The sequence below is a fragment of the Pithys albifrons genome, chromosome 3, assembly GCF_047495875.1.
Source record: "Pithys albifrons albifrons isolate INPA30051 chromosome 3, PitAlb_v1, whole genome shotgun sequence".
NCBI classification, from domain to species: Eukaryota; Metazoa; Chordata; class Aves; order Passeriformes; family Thamnophilidae; genus Pithys; species Pithys albifrons.
In genome coordinates this window covers 29,867,649-29,889,301 of record NC_092460.1, presented here as the reverse complement: position 1 = coordinate 29,889,301, position 21,653 = coordinate 29,867,649, and the positions used below count along the sequence as shown (strand labels likewise).

The window sequence follows — 21,653 nt, the reverse complement described above, 5'->3', positions numbered from 1 at the left end:
GGACCAGTTTGCAGGAATTCAATGAATACTGATACGTAGCTTCTCACTGCCTCAATCAGAAAGGCAAGGCAAATCAACTACCAGCTCAGCTTCAGCAGCATTGATGAAAATTAATCATTCTTTTACCATTTACTTTGGGGAATCATATTTCCCAATAAAATGCGTGTTACAAACTGAAACCCTCAAGCTTCCCTACCACAGTCTACATTTTTGTTCTTAGCTGCACTCAGAGATTCTGATGCTTTGCATAGTCAGAATAACCAGTGCTACAGCCTCTGTAACTCTGTGCCTTGAGGCAGAAAGAGCCATGATTATCTATTTAAAGGCAGGACAGTTAGCAAAAAATATTGGGTTTTGACTACAACTGCAAAGCTCCTTGCTTCCAAAGGTTGCAAATATGTTGGAGATTGTTTTCAACCCTGTTATCATTTCATTAAAAATCATGACCATAACTCAGAGGGAACTGGGGAGATAATCTTTCTTTCCATCAAGAAGCAAATGCAAAAACTGGATTATCATTCTGTTTTTCATATCATATTGCACTGACCTGTTCCTCAGGGGTTGTAAGCAAGCCCAAGACATTAAAAACAATATAGGCTGGTTTCTTTTTTACATGCCCCTGCTTAAGAAAATTTAGCTGGGGCTATTTCTTTTCTGTCCAACACTGCAGCAAAATTCTAGTATGTGCTACACCATCTTGCAATGCTTGTCTTATTACTGAAATCTAAAAACAAATCAGTTTTCATTACATGCATTTAAGCTTTTTTGTTTAACAGGATTTTTTTTTATGCTGCATTTTATAAGGAAACTGTCTCAGTTTTGCCTTGTAGTGGTGGTGGTGGGGCAGCTCTAAACTTTGTTCCCATCTGAAGTCTGGAGGGTCAAGTTATTTTTATCTCTAATGCTGCAGCTGAAAAACAGTTCAGGTCCTATAAAGGTGTCCCTCAATGGTAGGGTGAAACGGGTTGTGAAAACAACACTAAAGTAAATAAAACATGTCACTTCCTTCACTGAAGCACATAACTCAGGGGCTGTTGGGTTACAGAGCCATGTGTCCTCTCCTCTTCTGGCTTTTTGCTTTCCATCTCCTGTCTGTAATCCATTAGAAACCCTCATTATTTCAGCATGATCAGAGTTAACTTCTAAACATGATTTATTGCTGTTTTCTCTCATGAATACGGAGACAGAACCCCTATTTTCAGCTAGGCTGTTCTCCAGTCAGATTCAGATCTTTTTTTCTTGCTGTAATTTTGAGTTTATAGTGTAGGATTATATTGCACAGCCTTGATAGCCTATTATTCAGCCAAGGGTGGGTAAAAATAATTTGATCTGAGTAAGACTGTGTATCAAGTAGACATTTTGATTTTGGTTGTTTTGGGACGCACGTTCATGTTCTTCAGAAGACAGATTTTTTTTTAAAATAATATTTATTTAGTATTTTCCTGTAGTTTTCACTACTTTTCTTTAAGGAAATAACACTGAAGCACTAATTTGACCCTTCAGCAAAGTGCACCTGTAATATGAAGTGTCTCTCCCTCTGTTTCACCCTCACCTTTTCTCCTGTGTGTGGTGGTACCCTATTTGTGCAGTTGGTCAGCTGAACAGCAAGGCCATTGCAGCACCAAGATCTGGAATTCTCACATACCTTGAAGTGAAAAGATTTGCTGAAAAAAAAGTCATTTATTTAAAGAACATATGCTATGCAGATAGACAAAGAATAAACAAATTGTTTTAATAGCAGAGATAGTTTCCCTGAGGTGAACATTTTTCTATGTTTATGTACTTAGTGTTTCTCAGAAGAGGCCTCAGACATCCTTTAGAACAAATCATTCATCACATATTATCGTCACAGACTCCAAGACACATCCCACCCCTTCTCTTAAATCCAGCCAGATTTAAGATTTAGTTATACTGGGAGGTTTAACTGTGGTGATGGAGATGTAACTAGGTGTGCTGAGCTCCCCTGTGCATGGCTGGGCTTTCAGAGGGCACCGGCTGCAAGAAATGAGATCCTAGCAGAGATTTCCCGTGCTGGCTGGGAGCTGCTGGCAGCTAGTGATAGTACTTGGGGCTTATTCAGAGAGGATTTTTCTCCCAGATGACAGAGATGAATTTCCTGTGGGTCCAGCGTGGTTTTTCTGGGAGTGGATAACCAGGATGGCAGTCAAGTTCTGAGTGGACATGGCTATGAAAGAACAACCAAAGCATTAATAGAGCATCTTCCCTGATTACAATAATGAACATTCAGAGGCTGAATCTGGGCAGCCTCTCTGGATTGATGAGGTGGTAGGCTTTTGTTTGTTGGCCAAGATCACTTCAGTGTAAGGGTAAGTAGGACTGGTTGGTTTTAATTTTAAGACGAGCTAATAAGGAAAATAGCATTCAAAGCTGATACCACCAGGTCTTTTTTTGAGCCTGGAAATGGCTTTTGCAGATCCCTTTCACTGTTGTTTCTGCGTAAAGGGAGAACTACAGGTATGTCTTCTGTTGTGGACTCCAACATCTTTTCTGTACATCCCTCCCAGGAGGACTGTATTCCTTTCTTTATCTGTGCATTATCAACTTTCTGTATATTTTGTAGCCTTATACGTTTAATAATTTTGTGCCTTACGTGGGCCAGACACTTGCATTTCAACTATTCTCGGTGTAAAAATAGCCTGAAGGCAAACTCAGGGGTGTATTGCATCTTAACTAAGTTAAGAAATTCTTTATTCAGGGGATGCAGTGTTTATACCCTCCAGCACTGTGCCATTATAGAAGAATCACCATCCCACAGTTCTGTGCCCTGATTCAAGGACATTAAACCTCACAGTTAATGTGGAAAAAGTGAATGCAGGATTTGCATTGGAATAAAGTTCTGCAACACAGAAACCATTTCCAACCTTCTTACACTTCAAGAATTACCCCAGAAGGCTTTTTTTCCTGTAAGGTACAGAGAACTGGCTACAAGAAGCATTTCTCTTGGTGCCAGATAAGACTTGAGAAGCTCTGTTCCAGTCTGTGGCCTTATTTGACTTATTATTTTGAGATGTTCATGTGAAGAATAAGTTTCTGAGACATTAAGTGCCATGCTTTTTTTTTCCCCTCCCTTTTTTTTTCTTTCTATTTTTCATTTTCCCCCTTCCCAGAAAGGGTCTCATGTAGATATCAAGAGGCATCAAAGACCTGTTTGTCTGCATATTATGTTTATTGATCTTGGCTAAAGTTAAGCCCTAAGGCAACCCTGTTGACTTCAGCTGAACTAGATCTAAAATATATTTACCTCTTTGTTTGAAAATTCCTACTAAAAATTGTTACATGTTGCTTTTTAACTATTTGCATACTGGTATGCTAAGTTGAAGGGAAAAAAAATGAGACAAACCCTCAACACCTCTCTATCATGAACTAATTTTCTTGTCCTCGATGTGCATCACTGCACTTAGAGCTGTTGATGATAATAATGATAAAACCAGTTCTTTTTCTGAAAAGGCTTTGCTGTGCTCTGCAGGCAGGGAAGTACTCCAGGAACTGCTGTAATTAAGACCTTTCTCCTTTGGAACATATGACAGGATGGGATAAATAGGCAGGAAGAAGGAAGCTTTATTTCTTTGACCAAGGTATTTTTTCCCCTGTGTGTTTCATACAGTTGTCTAAATGCAAAAAGGCTCCACACCAGCCATGGTTTGCCTTCTGTGGCTAAGTATTTGGCTCCCTGTAAATGCTGTCACACATGTTTTTGAATGGGCATGCTAGTCGTGCTCTAAACTAGTCTTTATTGGCAAGCTAAAGGTGTATGTGCTGTTCAAGGTAATCTCCAAAAGCAAACCCTGCCTACAAAGAAACAAACCCCGAGGTAGCTACAAGCAGACTGCACATAGTTCAGGTTCATTCTGAATAGTGAATCACGCAAATCAGCAGAAATGGGGTATCTCTGTATGTGGTTTTCTTTTAGATCTACTAACATAGTGCTGGACAGTCTGTAATCTTTGATCCCGAAGGGGGAAAAAAAAGTGAAAATTTCTACCCTCCCTTACAACATTGTATTTCATAGGTGAGTCATTTTCTAATATTATGGAAATTATAAAGATCATCTGGATAAGCGAGGACTAGCGATTCCTGGTGCTGCCATCTGTTCAGCTCCCTGCTGACTTGGTGAGATAATTTAACCAGTCTGTTCTTATGGCGCACATTTATCTTATTCATATGAGGGATAAAATACTATGGAAATAAATTCTGTTTGCAGTAAGACTGTTGTTTGGTGGTTTTTTGTTTGTTTTTTTTTTTTAACTCGTGACGTGTTTTGCAAATTTCCTACCTGTCTATATAAATGCATGGATTGTTCTGACCGCTAATCAAAAATTTTCACAGAGTTTTAAATGTGCTTTCAGTTCTTAAAGTGTATAATTTGTACAAATTTTTTATAATGAGATGAATTTTTTCCCCTTATGGGTATATTGTGGTACTGAGGCTTAGATCCTTATTTTAAGTAACTGGCTCCCTTCTTGTATTTGTTGATTCCCCTGACACTTGGTGATCTGTGTGAGATGATGGAGGAAGTTTGTGTTGGATCCTAAAGCTCAGAAATTCCTGGAATTCTTGTCAATAATCTTGTCAATACTCAAGGGTATTTTTTCCCTACCCAAGGTTCAAATATCATAATCTTTTTTCCAGTGTTCCTGATATTGAAGAGCTTTTAAAAGCATCTATTTGGTTCTTTATATCTTGTGAAAGAAGACCCAGACTCTGTCAGGTACTCTGTCTTTCACATGTATGGTGTGTGCTTAAACACAGAAATTACTAGCAACACTCTCTATTTTTCCTGATGAAGTATTTAAACAACCTACAATCCTTTTGTCTTGTTATTCATTTGCAGTGTATTACAACTGTCTTTCTCTTTAAAGAAAAGTTTAAAGAAATCCCTTCTGTATCAACTCCTTTAATTTCCCAGTTACTCTCAAAGATGTGTACCAATGCTAAATCCAAGTTTCTAATTGAGATTCTGAGCAGGAAAAATTGCATCATTAGCTTTTGTTCTCCTGTGAAAGCCCATATAAAACAGTCCCCTTTCACCTTTGAAAACAAAGAAGAGTTCCTGTCTAAAACAAGTACTGCGGCATTTCAGTGTTTTTAAAATCTTGCACTGAGCTTTATTCAGAGCCTTGACTGTCTTTATCAGTGCAATGCACAATCAGCACTGGTGCTGGTGTGATGAAATATGTGCTACTGGCAGCAGGAGCTCCATCTCCAAGCCATTTCCCAGGGCTGGGAGAAGGGGAGCCTTTGGACTTTGTGCAGAGCCTGGCAGGAAGATGATGCTTGACCTCAAGGCCAGTGCAAGAAAATAGCTGTGCCATGCTCTGGTGTGGGCATTGTGGTCTGCTGCTGCCTTACCCATCCCTTCCAGTCTTGCCCTTGTCAGAAACGTGGGATCCTGTTCAAAGCTCACTAAACTGGCAGTGTTTTGGTGTTTCCCGTCTGTATTCTTCCCCTGCATATCCTGGATATGAATCAGACTTAGGATTTCTGCAGAAGAGAAAGGGGCTGATGCTGGAGCCTGTGGCATGGGGTTTCTCTTACCACAGTCTCTTACACCTTAGCAATATGTGTGAAGATAGTTCCATAGTAGGAGGAAAAATAAGATTTGGGTGTGATTAGTCAAGCTCTGACTAACCTTGATTTACTACCCTTCACTTCAAGCAAGCATTCAGGGCCTTGTCAAACATAAAAAGAATGAAAAGCCATGGTATGATATATATGACAGGATATATATATCATAGCATATTATGACTGACTGTTTCTGTTGTATGCTTTTAATGTGGGTAATTAACACACACGAGCTGGTATATCTTAAAATGTGCATTCTCACCTTGGCAGGTCTGCCCTGTGGAGACAAAAATTTCTGTCCACAGGGATTGCCCAGCCTCTCCTTCTGCTAGGATGAAAGCCAAGAATATGACAACTCTTCTACTAATTGTTGGGATTTCTTTTTCAAAAGTTGGTTTTGTTTTTCTTAGATTTTTCCCATGAATATGAGAATATGGTCTTAAGAGGTAACTTGGGAGAAAATTTTAGTTAAAAAAAAAAAAAGACTTCAATTGCCAGAGGATATCCTAAGGTTCCTAAAGATTAGAGACTGGTTTTTCTCTCTGTCCACAAGACAGAGAGCACAGTGACATAGGCTGCTGCTTTTGGTCTCTCTGATTCTTGGCATTGAAGTGTGATAATTTCTTTCCTTTTAACAAATAAATGACTTCAACCAAAAACTTTTGTGAAGATAGGGGTACTAATGCATTTTATTGATGGGGAGCAGCCAGCAAGATTAGCAATCCTTTTTATTTTCTTGTAATTTTTTATTTAGCTGTTTTACATTATTGGTATGTTTTCATTAATGCCGGTTTAACCGAAGTGGCAGATACCAGCGAGAAGTTAGTATTTGATGCAAGTTCAGCACACTCGTGCCACTGTCAAAAAAATGGTGAATAAGAAGTAAAGCTTGGAGGGGCAGAAGAACAAAACATTTTGGCAGACTTTAGTGGGAAGAAAAAAGATGAGAAATGATAGAGGAGAGAAAAAATTGAATGGGTGGTGGTGTTGGATATGGGATATGTTTATTGCCGAGTTTAGAAGTCAGGCCAGGAAAAGTTTTCAGTACAATGTTTAGTTTTGAGAAAAATGGTTGAAAAATATTTATTGGAATTTCTCTGGGTCACCCAAACACTTCCCCAAGAGAATGAGAAAAAAAGAAAATGAAAGTCCGTTTGAAACAGGGATGTTAAATTTTGCTTGACATCTGCCTTCTCTTTTAGGAAACTAGCAGACCTACTCTCAAATATATAGTTTACTGAGTAAAAGCAGTTTCTAAATAAAATAGCAGCTTGGTCAGGGTCAAACAGCAGTCTGTCAGAACAGTGCTACAGCAGCTCCAGCCCCTTAATGGGATTGACTGAGGAAAATGTTTAGGCTTTATGCTACATTTATTTACAGAAAAAGGGCCTGGTAGAAGCAGTTGTGATACCATTCTGTGCTGGGCTAATAATCAAGAATACATCTGCATTCTGTCTAGTTGCTCCTGAAACTCAACTCACATGATCTCTGAGGGACTCAAGAGTGTGGGGGAAAACTGTTTAGGATTCAAAGGCTGATGTCTTATCCTTTTGTTGCTATGTGAGAGCTGTATCCAAAACCATCCTCTGTAGTGGTGATAGCTTGGAAGGTCCACAGGGAAAGAGACAGTTCCTGCTTTCTGAGGACCAAGGCCAGAAATGGATTTTTAGCTTAAACTTGAGGCTTTGAACTGCACATACAAAGAAATCCATACTTTATGGAAACCCAGGCATTTTTGAGTTAGTACCTCCCCCACAATTAATGTCTCTGATTTGTAATGGGGATTTTCTGTTCCAAAAGCAGCTCAGCTCTCTTCCCTATGCTTGCTGCAGCTGTGCCCCTCCTGCAGCAGATACCAAACTGTTGCAGAGTGACGGCCACCATACTCTGGAACATTAACGTGGGTAGCAGTTTAATTTCATATACTGGGGCAGTTTGGCCACTTGGTCTTAAGGAGCCTCCATCAATCAAGGGACGACGAGGGCAAAGAATAACAGATATGACTACAGGGTTAATTTTTTCTCCTTGTTGTTTCTGACTTTCACAAGAGGTATTTACACAGTGTAAAGGCTGAAGAAAAATTACCCGTGCTGTGGAAACTTTGATGTGATCAAAGGTAGAAAAAACTAAACAAGGGATAATGCACTTCCAAAGTTGTGATTAGATCAGAGTTCTGTTTGAGAGGATTTTCCTATTCTGCCTTTCTGTTAAGCAGCCTACATTACACTCTGTGGAGAGTGAGCATTGGTCCAAGTGTGTAGGTGTGCTGTGTTTCCCATGACCCTGACATATATATATGTATGTATATGTGTATGTATATATATGTATGTGTGTGTATATGTATATATATATATTTGTATGTAGGCACACAAGATCAGGAGCATGCCAAGTCAATTCTCTGGTTAAGATGCTGGGTAAACTCAACCTCAGTATAGTAATGAAGAGCCAAAGGAATTGTTAGCATCTGGGTTTGTCTTCCCTGTAGGCACAGGTAGCAGTATTTCAATGATGAAAAACCTGAGACTAGACCACAACTGTGTAGGTGTGACATAGAATATACTGATCAGTTAACAAAGGGGAGTTCATAAATCTCATCTTTTTCCTGTTGCTTGTCTGAATTCTGACCTAGTTCAAGAGTGATGTTGCTTTTTCCCCCTGAGGAAGGCTGTTGTTTTACTGGATTGATTATTCTGCTACACTTTTTTGCAGTGTGTAACTGAATTCAGTTGTCCTCTATCAAGCCACTGGGCATACAATAGAATAAGAACTGTAAAACTTGCTTTTAAATAGTTATTTTCTAAAACAGATACTGACTTTCATTGTTAATGGTGTTACATCAAGGTCTTAGTTGAGTACTTAAAAAGCAGTAGCTTTAAGAATGCTGTAATGAACTTGGAGCCATCCTCTGATGTTTTATTTTATATTAAAAGTCAGAAGAAAACAAAGGAAGCATGAGCTATCAATCTGCAGTGGTCTGCTGGGATGGTAGGAAGCAGAGAGAACAGTTAAGACTTTGGACTACAATCCCTCACTGTCATGGAAGTTTCTTAGCAGTATCTGGAGGTTTACAGTCCAGCACTCCTGTGTCATACATGGGTGCCCTTGAACCTTGGGGACATTGCTGCTGAGGGCTAGATGGGGAAGCTGTCATGCTGCCCTCATCTCCCCCAGGCAACCAAGGCTGCCAGGGCTGGGCAGTGGGGCCAGTGTGGCCCCCACCACATCTCACCCAGCTATCACTGGCAGCCTTGAAGAATTGAGCAAGGGCTGAGTTCAGAATTTGTAAACACTGATACTGAGATAGAGAAGACTTAGGTGAACGTGTCTTTGAAATTCAGTGTTTTCCCCTGTGCTTCCCACATGGACACATTTTTCTAGATTTCAGTAAATCTGGAAAGAGAGCAGTGCTTCATTTACCAAGGTCCTTGAGGACACCTTGAGCAAGGACAAGAAAACTGCTTCCCTTTATTGCTGAACTTGGGATTTTGCAACAGCCCAGCTCCAAGATCTTCCCAGTCCCTTTGCTCACATGTGCCGTACCAATCATCAAGATCACTCAGTATTTGCCACGTCCTCCTCGTGTCAAAAGTTGTTTCTAGAAAGTCATCAGTGCTTTAGTGAATATTTTCTTTAGGTTACTGAAAGGCTGGTTGAAGAGGGATTTTTGTGGGTGTTCCCCATAGCTGAACAATCCCATAACTTGCCTGGTCTTTTATTCTTGGAGTAAATACAGAATTTTATGATGATTTTTGTTCCATTTTGATGCATTGCAGGCAGTTATATAGTATTCAGTGTTTATTCAATTCTCAAAGGAATAATTCTAAGGCTGTGCAGCCTTAGGCAACACGTTTCAATTATCTCTGTGAGTTATGGTATTAATAGTCAGCCCATGCACTGTGTTCTTATGGTATACATCTGTATTTTCATTCTGCATGCTAAGCAGCAAGAATCTTGTTTGCTCAGCCTTTTAAGAAGATAGAAAGCCATCAATGTAAAAATTACTACTGTTGACTCTAAAATATATATAAATATATGAAATAAATATGTGAGATTTACAGTCTGTATTAAAATGGGGGGGGGAAAGGCAGATTTAAAAGCTAAGATCAGATTTCCAACCATTTTATACTGAACAGTCAGGACTACTACAGTGTTACAGACACACTTCCTGAGTACAGGTATTTTCACTGTCCAGATCAATAAATTCAAGTAACCTTCAGCGCAATTTACTTTATCAAATCTTCTATGTAGGCATTTGTATTCATGAATCACCATGTGTACTGTAATGAGTAAAAATTATGTGTAAAATTCGGTCCTAAAGGATGTAGGTTATAGACAGATGAGGTACTTATCTTTGACTATGTTTGCCACCTAAGTCACTTAAATATATGCTCTAAAATAAAAATACTAAGTTTTTGAGGAAAAAAGTCATTAGTCATCAAGCCATTTTCATAATTTTAATATTAATCAACTACTGTTCCTGAATTGATGTCTCTCTTCATGCCACAGAAGAATAAGTGAGGGTGGGTGGGTGCTCTGCATACAAGGTCAAATAAGCTGCAGAATGCTGTGCTGCTTTTTGCAGCAGATGGGTAATGTTACATGGATTTTAATTACTGCAATTGCTCCTGACTTTGAGGAAATACTCTCCCTTAGTAATGACAAAAATGGCCACAAAATTATATTCAAATTTTGTGGCACAGATGTGTTTGTTTAAAGATACCATGTCTCTGCCCTTCTGGAGGAGAATTACTGAAGTTTAAGTTTCTTGTTCCTCCTTTCATAGCAACCCTTTATACCGTGTTGATATTTTTCAAGGGGACTTGAAAGAGCCTGTTGTCATTGGGAGGCAGTGGGTGCAGATTCACAAAGAGCTTTTAAAACACCTTTGCAGCTGACCATCTGCAAGAATAATTTTGTCGAGGGAGGCTCTGCTATGAGCATGGGTTTATGGAGCTCCTTTGATGCTGAGCTCTCGCAGCTCCTCGGCAGCACAATATAGAATGTGCCAGCAGATGAATACTTGAAACAGATTTGTACCTGTGAATAGTTTCTTTGTATCCTTTCGCCACTTACTCACCCTACCTTCTATAAAGTATTAAAGGTTTCGCCTTAGTTCTTTTCAGAATCGTGAAGGAACACAGAGTGTTAATTGGGGTCTCCTAGTCTTTCCCTCTCCCCCACCCCGCCCCCCGACATCTAGTTTTTGTTGCCCTTAATTGCCCGTCGCCTTGGATGTCGTGCACGGGCACCCAGCGAGTTTGCTCTGTGGTGGGAGCTTTCTGGAATCCTCATTTCGTACAAGCCCCTTTTCGTTGAAGGGGAGAGAGGTGGCTGAAGATGGTTACGGTGATCAAATGGAAGTATCCTGCAGAGAGAAACAGATGCATTTATGTGCAATTCTGTGGGTAGGAGAAGAATTACTGCATTCCTGTTGCAATGTGAAAGACTCTGGTTGAGATTAGCCATTCAAAAGATCTCCGACAAAAGGGAAAGTAAAGCCTGTCTCTGGGAAAGGTGATGTTATCTGTCATTGGAAGTGTTTAAGAAGAGATTAGACAGATACCAGGAATGACAGATGTAGTCGCTCCTATCTTGGGAAAGGCAAATGGACGAGATGCTGCTCAGGGACCCCTTTGAGATCCATTTTTTAATGATTTTTATGATCTTTGGTGAGCTGAGATTCAGGATTAATTATATGTCTGATTAATTTGAGCTCAGGCCCCTACTAATTTAGCTGCACTGTCCCAGGGACCAGATTCATCAGCAGCGCTGCCCAGCCCTGTGTGTGACCCTGTCTCAGCTTCCTGAGCTCTCACACAGCGCTGCAGCACAGCTCTCCCGCATCAGGGCAAAGCAGAGGCACTTGCTCAGAAACACCGATATTGCAATGACTAGCTGGTGTTTACAAGACCAAAGATTGGCTCGGTGTGCAAATTGAAAAAAACAGAGCTTGAGCAGTGTTGTAATGCAGGGCAGGATGGGCATGCTCAGCTGAGAGCCTTGGCCTGGCACGTGCATCCCTCGGCAGCACGGCTTGATTACTGGTATAAGGACTATCAGGAAGGGAGGACTGAGCTAGCAGCCAGCCGTAATTAAAATAGTTCTAAGTCCTAAGGAGAGGAGACACTTACTATGGGGAATGGAAAGCTTAGGAGGAGTGTAGCTCTGTGCCTGAAATAGGGGAGAATAAAGCCACTGCCCAGCATGCTTGAAGATGGGTTACCACAGGGAGCGCTGAAACCATCCTGACATCAAAGATCAGAAGAAAGCAATGTGAAAGCAAGCAGTCAATAAACAAGGATATATTTCTTCATACCAACCAAGCATAATGAGGCCTGAAATAGTAAAACTTGCCTTTATTCAAAGGAATCAATTACTCAGTTGGTAGGCACTGTATATATAGTAAAGAACACCTTTGTTGGCACCGAGAGCTCGTAGGGATTAGCACCTCTGTGCACATGTCCAGTGTGTGGCAAGTTTCATGGGGTTTTTATACCCTTGAACAAACAACAAGTTTTATCTTAAAAGTGCCTTGATATGGAGTTAGAGCAGAGTACAGTTTGTGGTTTTCTTATCTAACTACACATTTGGTTACCTATTCCCCTACTTAGCATTATGTAGTTATTACAATCACACTTTTCTTATTAAGACCAATACATCGCCATTCTTCTGTGATTACTGTGTGTTACCTGCCAAAGCTCTTCTCTTGAGATCATATCTTACTCTCAGCAGGACAGGGCCCTATTTTGCTAGTGGTTACAAGTTACTCTCTTGAGGTTGTAATTTACCCTGCCAGTTTAGGGCAGGTCTCTCTTTTCAAAATGGTTACATTTTACAGTAGTCATACTCGTGCTTAGTGCAAGTAGGTATTGTAGGCTGTAAGTCTCAGTCCTTGTTTTAACCTCTCTTACTTGTGTGCTTTGATGTCTTTCTCCTTCCTCCTTTCCACCCTCAGGAGTTCACTTTATTGCTCCTGGCTCCTCAACATTTCAGTGTGTACAGTGAAATTTGAGTCCTGTTGGAGGCTGTATTAATTTTATAATTTACGTTGATGGGATTGGGTTTCCACCTTTGGAACTTGGAACACATAAGACTATTGTGGAGCAGTAAGCATAGCCTACTCCTGCTAGCACCAGTGTCTGTGTGTCCCCCTGTCAGCAGGGTCAGGGAGTATAAATTCCGTTAAAACTAACTTGCTTGCTTGCTTGTTTGTTTTTTGGGGTGGTTTGCTGCCCCTGATCTGGCTGGTGATGTGAAAGCTAGTGCTGGCCCAAGGGAGGGTCAGGACCTCGGAGCAGCAGCTGTGGGACTGCTGAGCTTAAACTGATCACAGACCTCCATCCTGTTAGCCCGACTTCCCTTTTGTTAGTTAGCCAGTGCCCCTTTGGGTCTGGAAGGAAATTTGGCATTTTGGACCTGACAGATGGCCTCTCAAAGAGATACATGTAACTGGCAGATGCCTCTCCTAAGTGATCAGTTAGGCTTTAAAACCAGCTCTTGGCCTCTTGATGAGCTTGAAAAGGCCTGTGTAGCTTCTCCATCAAAAAGCTTGCCTTGAGGCATTGTCATGTAGAATCACTGCTGTTGGCTTCTTAAATTGCAGACAGAAAGTGACAACCTTATAAGAAAGGTTGTAACTGGGGGAAAAACTCTAAATGGTCATTCAGTCACAAATGCTCCATATCCCCCTCTCTGTTTTTCGTTTGTTTGGTTTGGTTTGTTTGTTTGTTGGGGTTTTTTTGGTTTCTTGTTGGGTGGTTTTGTTGTTGGTTTTTCCCCCCCTTGGGCGAATCTTGCAAGAGCAATTTGGGTTTGGTATCTTTATAACAGTACTCAGCCAGCCACGCAATAGTTGGTGATGTACAGAGCAACAGCCCCCTTATTCAGAGAGTGCAGACTCAAGTATTTGTTACTCTGGCACTGTTCAGTGCAGTGGGAATAATGAGGTGGAGTCTGATTCTTCTCCCAGATAACAAACATCAGGACAAGAGGAAACGGTCTCAAGTTGCACCACGGGAGGTTTAGACTGGATATTTTGAAAAACTTCTTCACTGAAAGGGTTGTCAGGCATTGGAACAGGCTGCCTAAGGAAATGGTTGTCACTGCTGGAGGTAATTAAAAGACATGTAGGTGTTGCCCTTAGGGACATAGTTGAGTGGAGAACTTGGCAGTACTTGGTGTGATGGTGATGAAAGATAGTCGGGTTTTTGATCTTCACTTGCATCCTCCACCCAGCAAACTCCCCTCTCCCTTGCTGTCTCTGATGGACAATGTGGTTTGTCCTAAGATAACTCCATGTGGGTATTGCAGGAGGAACTGTCTGGATGCTCACAGAGTTAATTTGTTCTAGAGCTGGGGGACCTGTGGTGATTGTGATTCACTTTGGTGCTCATCAGCCTTTCTGCCACACTCGAGTAACAGTGAAACCTGAAAATCTCAGAGATCTTTTCCAACCTAAATGATTCTATAAGTGGGTGTGGGTCTGGCCTTTGGACTGTGGGTGAACATGGTTTTGGCCATTTGTACCTGGAGAAGTTTGAAAGTCAGTCTAGCCCTTAATGGACTGTGGAGAGTGCTGTGTTTACAGGATGTTGTTATCAGCCTGCTCCAAGGCATGGATGTGTCATCATCTTTCTTTTATCCAGTATGGAATTTAGAAGTAAATCTTCACACTTCTTAGATATGTTTAATGCCACAAGAGCTGCAGGAGATGGATGAGTAGCAAACTTCTAAATTTAAAACAAATGACATCCACAATGTCCTCCTCATGGCAAAACTTTTCCCACCCAATTGAGATTTTGCTATTTGCAGTGATCATATGTTCATGTATGATGTCATTCTGCAGATACGCAGAAGGATCATATAAACTGGGCTGTGCTGTAACCCTGGAGTCTGAATTTTCTTTCACACTGTTTTAATAAAGTTTAGTTTGGTGAAGTTTCTCTTCATTTGAAGGAATTAAGAATATCACAGCAGTGTTTGTTACAGAGTGCTAATATTAATTATAACTAATTGTAATTAACACATTAACACGATTTATATATAATTACTGCTCTAATATGAATGCATTAATTGCTCTAAATGCAGTCAAATCAAACCATTATTTTTCAGATAATATGCATGATTAGACATCTGTGGTTCATATTGGCTTATAAAGATGTTATTGTAATACTATGTGACCATGAGACTCAACAGGAAAATTTAATTCTTAGACTACCAGGACATTCCTTAGTTCTATCTTTTTATATATACTTGTATGTGAAAGTCAATAAAATAGCTACTTTGAAGGGATTTATATGTAGCAGGATTTACAATGTTAAGTATTACGGGTTTCAAACTCTGTGATAAGTACATAAATGGGCCATTTAATTACCCTTGATAGAAATTCACCCTACTTCTTTAGATTTAGCTATTCCAATTAGATGCATTGAGCATTTCAGATGATTAAATTATTAGATGTATCGTAAATGCTTTATTTGAAATTCATTGCTGGTGAAGGAACTTGAACCATAGATTATCATGATCTGGCTTCTATTCAATATGCTATAGCCAGCAAATATATGTTTTTTTTCATCCTTGCCTTTGATAGTGCTGTCATTCTGTAAGTAAATCCATAGGAGGGAAAGATTAAAGGTACCTATGATTTGCTACAGATGTATTTTCAAAAATACCTTGTGCACAATAGTAGATTTGGTGGGTTTTTTTCTCCTGGTTTTGAGACAATGAGTGATATATCTAAAGTTGAGGAATGTCAGAATTGTACATAATTTCAGAAGTTAGTGGTTTCTGCATTTGGACAATAGAAGCTGTATTGTATTTGTGTTCTTAAAGTAATATGCCAATACAACTCCTTAGAGCAGATACAGTATAATGAACTCTAGTAAAGCTAACTGAATGAAACTGAAATATGAGATCAGATAAATTCAGGTTAAAAAGGAGGATGCAACTTCTAACAGTGATGAATAAAAAAAATCTTTGAAATCACTTATTTTGTGATACAGAGATACCTGTGTATTGTAAGGGAAGCAAGGTAGTTCTGTAAGAGATGCTCCAGCCTTGCTTAGCTGGGCATCTACATGTATGCATCAGAAGAACTGGGATGCAAACTCTACAAAAGGATCAGACCAGGTCACAGTAGGTCATCCATAAAATCCCTTTATGTTTTTAAACATATCTGGAAGCATGGAATATGTAATTCTTTCCATTCAAGTTGAGTATTTTTATATATGATGGAAGGAAACTTTAAGGCTAGTCTAGAGGAGTCTGAGGACTTAAAATACTTGACAGCAAATAAATAAAATGTTTTATGCTTTTGTATTACTGTTGGAAATGATATAATTTTCCTAAATTTTTAAATTAATGGTAGTGTGCAGCTAGGTTTCTTTTTGCTGACTCTTGTCAGTGTGGTTTTTGATCCACCAAAGCCCTCAGTTTCTCTGGCCTAGCTCTGATAAGCTTCAATAAACAAAGCATGAAGAAGCTGAAGATGGGACATCTGGGATCTTACATTTATAGTATTTCAAAGACGTGTCGGAGTAACCAGAAGATACAGGGGAGATTAACAAAGACATTACAGCCTAAGGGTTGGAGACTCTGTCTGAATACGAGTGGTAAAAGTACCGAAGCATGCAGGCCAAAATAGCATTAGGGTGAGAGATCAATAGCCAGTAAAAGATAGAATATTAATTAATGAGGAGAATTGTGTAACTTGGAACCAATGAACATTAATGTCTTTGCTAAAATGTATAAATACGTGAAAAGTCTTGAAAGGATCTATGTAGCTGGAATGATTTGCTACATCTCTCTGCCCAGAATAAAGTGATGCCTGGCTCACTAACGCTTAAAAGGTAGTGTTGCAGGGTTTCATTTCCCTCCTGACGATTTTTGGTGACATTGCCACTTTCATTCTCTCTTCTCTCAACCCTCGCGAAATTGTATTTTCTATGATATTGCTGTTACTATACTTAATGAAAAATACATATTTTATTTTCCTCTGCAGAATAAAGTAAACATGGCATGCAAATTTACAGTGCGACTTGTCAACAAACACATGAGATCATGGGTATTAGGCTGAGCATAAACTTTCCATTATATTCAATTTACTACCAGTGCAATAAAACTGTCATCAGATCAAGCAGGGATTTTATACTGCGTCAGCTATAACACAATGCCATTAAATTAGAACTATACAATTTTAATGTTGTTCTCTTACTGTCTTGTGAGTTATGAAAATGAAAATTATACATACCATCATGCTATGGCTTGGCTATTCCAACAAATAAGGGATTTAGTCTGGGTAGTTTGGGATGTATAATTAATTTATGATTCTAAGGCTGTTTTCCAGTGTGATAAATAGTATGCTCTGCTGCAGTAAGGACCTGATCTATTTTAATGAAAATTTGATTGAACTGAATGTATGGAAAAAGCCCAAATACTGGGTTGCCTGTTTTGTTTGGGTTAAAAATTAGTAGACAAAACCAGAAATAAGTCCTTTAAATACTCCAACATAGGGGGAACCAAAATAGTTAGTGGAGCTGTATTCACTTTCAGAAGAAAAACTTCTAAACACTACCACTTTCCAAGAAGTTCAGTTCATTTGTCCACAGTTCAGGAAACCAAAAGCCATTGGACTTCACTGCTCACGTTGGAGATTGGAATACCCAGTTTTGGGTCTCCCTTCCTTGCACAGTTTGCTTTCATTAGGTGTATTGATAGGGCACAAGTGCGTAAGAAGTGGCTTCCTAGGGCAGCACGGGGGGTGTTCTGACATGAAAATTACTCTGAGGGCATCATGTATGTTTTCATAGTTCTTTTTCATAATTTTCAACATAAGCCATTTGCATTTTAATTTTAAAGTACCTTCTGCTCATAATTAAATTACACAATGTATTACATTGTATCCACACACAGTTATTACAAGTGCTCTGCATGCAGCACATGAAATACAGCACTTAAAAAATCTGTGCTGAATCAAAAATGAATAATATGTTTGTGTATATTGCATTTAATTTGCTCAGAAGTACAAACTTTTTATATTCCACTGATGCTCAGAGACCTGTCAGGATTGAAGTGATGGTTGGTACTATACAGACATGATCCTTGCCTCTGCAAAACCTAGAGATGTCTTTCACTTTTCATATACGGTAATTTTGAAAATACATTACTAGTAGATAGGTGACCTAAGCAGACTTTATATCAACTGAGCCTTCTGTTTTTCATTTTTCTGGGTCTGTTCCATTATGTGTATGTTCATTAGACGTGCTATGAGACTGACATCTTTCACAATTAGTGCTCACGTATAATGAGATGCAATGCTGACAAGGACTCTGTTGTTTTCTATAGTTTCACTGAAAGGCCTTTTACTTCTTCTTTGGCACCAATCCATTAAAATTGTTGCAACATGTTCAGCTGAGGGTTAGGATTGAAAATAATTTTCAGCCATTAAAACATTGCTCATGTATCATCAGCTCCACCTTTTGGATTAATTTGGTTTTTACAGATCCACTATGTAGTTCATAGGGGAATTCACTCTGGAAATGTAAAAAGTGCTGACAAACTCCTTTTGCCTTGTGTTTTTAAGTCCTCTCATATTCTTTTCATAGATATCCAAGTCACCTCAGAACAGGCCAAATAAAAAGTTTGCATCTTACTTCTGCAGTATCAGTACAGCAAACTCTCACCTCTATAACTGCAGGTGTTCTGTTAAAGAACACATGTTTTAAATAGTTGAAAATAACAATAGAATTGTGAGAAAATAATGTGTTTAATCAGAGCATTTGGTGAAAAAAATTAGCCTTCTTACTGACAATGAGACAATAAATTCAACATTAATTTCTTTTCAATAGGTTTGGGACTAGGTCACTTCTAGAAGATACATAGAAGTCTTAGGTCAAGGAAGTCAGAAGAGCCCTCCAGCATGTTCTGTGGCTACTGACTTGTAAAACTCAATAATACCTATCAGGCTTTTGCTGTGTAACTTGGAATCACTGCCTGTCCAGGGAAGCAGTGAGAACATTAGAGCACTTTGCAGCATAATGCAGAGGTTTGCAAATAGGAGGAGGGATCAGGAGCATGGAGAACAACTCCAAGGGGTTTGCAGTGACAAAATGCACATTTTACATTACTTTGAAAAGGTGATACCCTAGTCTGTAATGTGCTGAGCTGGTTTTGCCCCTGTGGAGAGCAGTGGGATTGCTTCCAGCAAAGGCTTTGGCCCTGGCCATGGGAATTGTGGCAGGCATGGCAGACGGGATGCTCCAACTGGCAAGCCTTCCTTTTCCTACTGTTTGATTCTTGGTGAAATGCCATAAGTAATGACAAATAGAGGTTGCACTGCAGATAGTTTCTCTGTGTGTAAGAATAGAAAAAGGACTGTAAATGGTTCTCTTTATATCTCCAAGGTTATATAGGAAGCAGCAGTTACAAGTGGTAAAGAAATGTGGTTGCATTCTTAAGGAAATGATGGTGCACTCCAGCAAGGTGATAGCTCATGTTTCCTGTTGCTGTTTGCAGTAATAGGAGAGACAAAGGAGTATTTGGACCTTATAGAGTTAATTTTGAAGGCTTTCTCAAAGTAGCATGCCTTGTACTCTTATCAGAGAAATACTGTATCAGTATTCTGTAAAAATTCTTTGTTCCTGTCCTCCATTTCTGGCCACTTTTTGATTCCTCTCTTTTAGAATCATAGAGTGGTTTGAGTAGAAAAGGACCTTAAAGATCATCTAGTTCCAACCTACTGCTATGGACAGGGACACCTTCCACTGGACCAGGTTGCTCAAAGCCACAACCTGGCTTTTTGGAGAGGCTTTCCTTTGACTCAGTAGTGTTGATGGCAGAGGCAGTTTGCATCACAAGCAGACCTGTGGTTGTGGTGGTGGTGGTGAGCTCACCCCAGTGAGGTGCAGGCAGCACCACTGAGAATGGCTTGCTGAGCAGAGCTCCTCTCGGCTCCTTGTCAGGAGGCTCCTTCTCCCAGGGCTCCTGTCAGCATTGGAGAGATGTCAGCCAGTTCATTGCCTGGGCCGATCATCCTCCAAACACTGGGATTGTTGCAGAACAGCTTAATTATACTTGACGCAGTGGAGTCATGCATTTGGTTTTCCCATACTGCCTCAGACTTGCACACATACCCACAACCTGGCAAGAGTAAGTACTGCCACGTCTGGGAGTGTGCTGGTAGAAACTAAATGTATCAAGGCAGCCTGAGGGTATAAAATGCCTTCAACTGTGTGAAATCATCTGTGGTGTCCCTCTTACAGTTCACTCAGAGGTTTATTAGGCAGTGATGGATGTAGGAATATTTACACAGAGTTACTTTTATCTAGCATTCCATGACTCTTCTGCCAGTGGGGATCTTTTCAGTTGCCTTCAGTTAAGAAATTAGGTAGTTTATTTCTTTTTAATTGGGTGCCAGGAGGAGGGTGATGGGTTTTAGTTTTCTCTAACAGAAAGGGTTCATTTTTAAAAGCACTTTTGTTAAGTCTTGCATCAACATTTTTTTCATGCTTTGCAAAATTCTTCTCCAGGGGGTTGTAATTGTTTATTTAACCTAGATGCTAAGCAAACTTCTGTTTATTTTCAGAATGTGGAGTTTTAGCCTTCATATACCAGAGGGTGAGTTGTGCAGATTGATCAATTTAGAGCTCCCTGCCTACAATTTCTGTTTTAATGATTTCTTAAACATTTGAATTTTTTTTCCAGGTAGCTATCAGGCCAGTGGTTGCCCTTCCTCCACACTGGAATCTTTTACAGAAGCTCATTACTGCTTCCCAGGTGTGCTCTTTCTGACATCCCAGCAGCAACAGAGCTCTTCCCCATCAATAAAATCTCTCCACCAGCTGCTGTGGCAATGCTTAGGATCCCCCTGCAGGCAGGGTGAAGATGTGACTTAAAACACCTATTCCTATTAATCAGACAAATGCAGACTTCTCTTCAAAGCACAGAGGGAGGTTGCTCCTGCCAACTGATCATATCAATCACTGTTCTCTTCCAGTTGTGTGTTAACTCCATCTTCCAGTAGTGCATTTTACATCGTGGTTATGCCAGCAGAGTCTTTCCAGCATGACCTGACCCTTGATGTCAAACTCAGCCAGAGCTGGAATCTGATGGAAGCAATTTTTGGTGAAACTGATCCCTCACGACCTCTCTCATAAAGCTGTCTGGGAACTGTATGGGCTAATAGGAGAAATAAAATGGTGACCTCGTGTGTTCTGGGAGTGCTGGGTGTAATCCTACTCAGCACAGCCATGTGTTTGTCAGGTTTTGGACAAGCACTTTCCAGCTGTGTGCCTGCCCATGTGCCTCTGAGTGCCTGCAGATACCAATGTGTGAGTGCACCTTGCTCTGTAGCAGATGTCTTTACAGAGTGGATGGCAGTACTTACTGCTTTCTGCATGAATGTTGAAAGCATCCTTCAGTGAAAAACAGGTGATAACTTTATTTAAATCTTGCTGTATTGTAGAGCAATGAACCTAATGAGATGCTAAAGCTTTGCCAAGCTTTCTGTTTCAAAAAGCATCCAATCTTGAAACTGTTTTAGTCAGGCTTCTTTATCAGATGTTCTCATTTCTGCATTGCCACCACTCACCTGAATTATTGCTTGGCCTCAGATTAATAGGTGATGCCGTTTTGATATACACTGTTAAATCATTTCTATTTGAGGATTAGTCTTTTCTTTGTTTTTTTTTCTAGAGGCAGTGTTCATCATTAAAGTGGCTGTGAGTGAATGGTGATGTACTTGCATTTTCTCTCATCAGAATAACGAAATGGTGGAACTACAGAGGGTACGAATGAAAGATGAAATTCGAGAGTACAAGTTTCGAGAGGCAAGACTCCTGCAGGACTACACGGAGCTTGAAGAGGAAAACATCACTCTGCAGAAACTGGTGTCCACACTGAAACAGAATCAAGTAAGCATCAAAAGATTCAAGGCACTGTATTGTAAAATAGCACCATTTTCTCATGTTTCCATAATGTGATCCTGTAGAGCACTTTGATAGAAATTTCTTTGTATGGGGTTTTTTCAGTTGGGATTTGCTGATCACTAAGACAGTGTTAGTGGCCATTTTTTT

General features: G+C 39.9%; 1 protein-coding gene across 7 annotated transcripts in view; it reads left to right on the top strand.

Moving 5' to 3' along the window:
* Window positions 1–21,653, top strand: part of BICD1 (BICD cargo adaptor 1) — a 179,161-nt gene that overhangs the window by 106,662 nt on the left and 50,846 nt on the right. For all 7 annotated transcript variants that reach the window (XM_071551185.1, XM_071551179.1, XM_071551178.1 and 4 more), the window contains exon 3: window positions 21,339–21,491. In XM_071551185.1, the coding sequence (XP_071407286.1) occupies window positions 21,339–21,491 (153 nt within the window). The remainder of the gene's footprint in view (window positions 1–21,338; window positions 21,492–21,653) is intronic.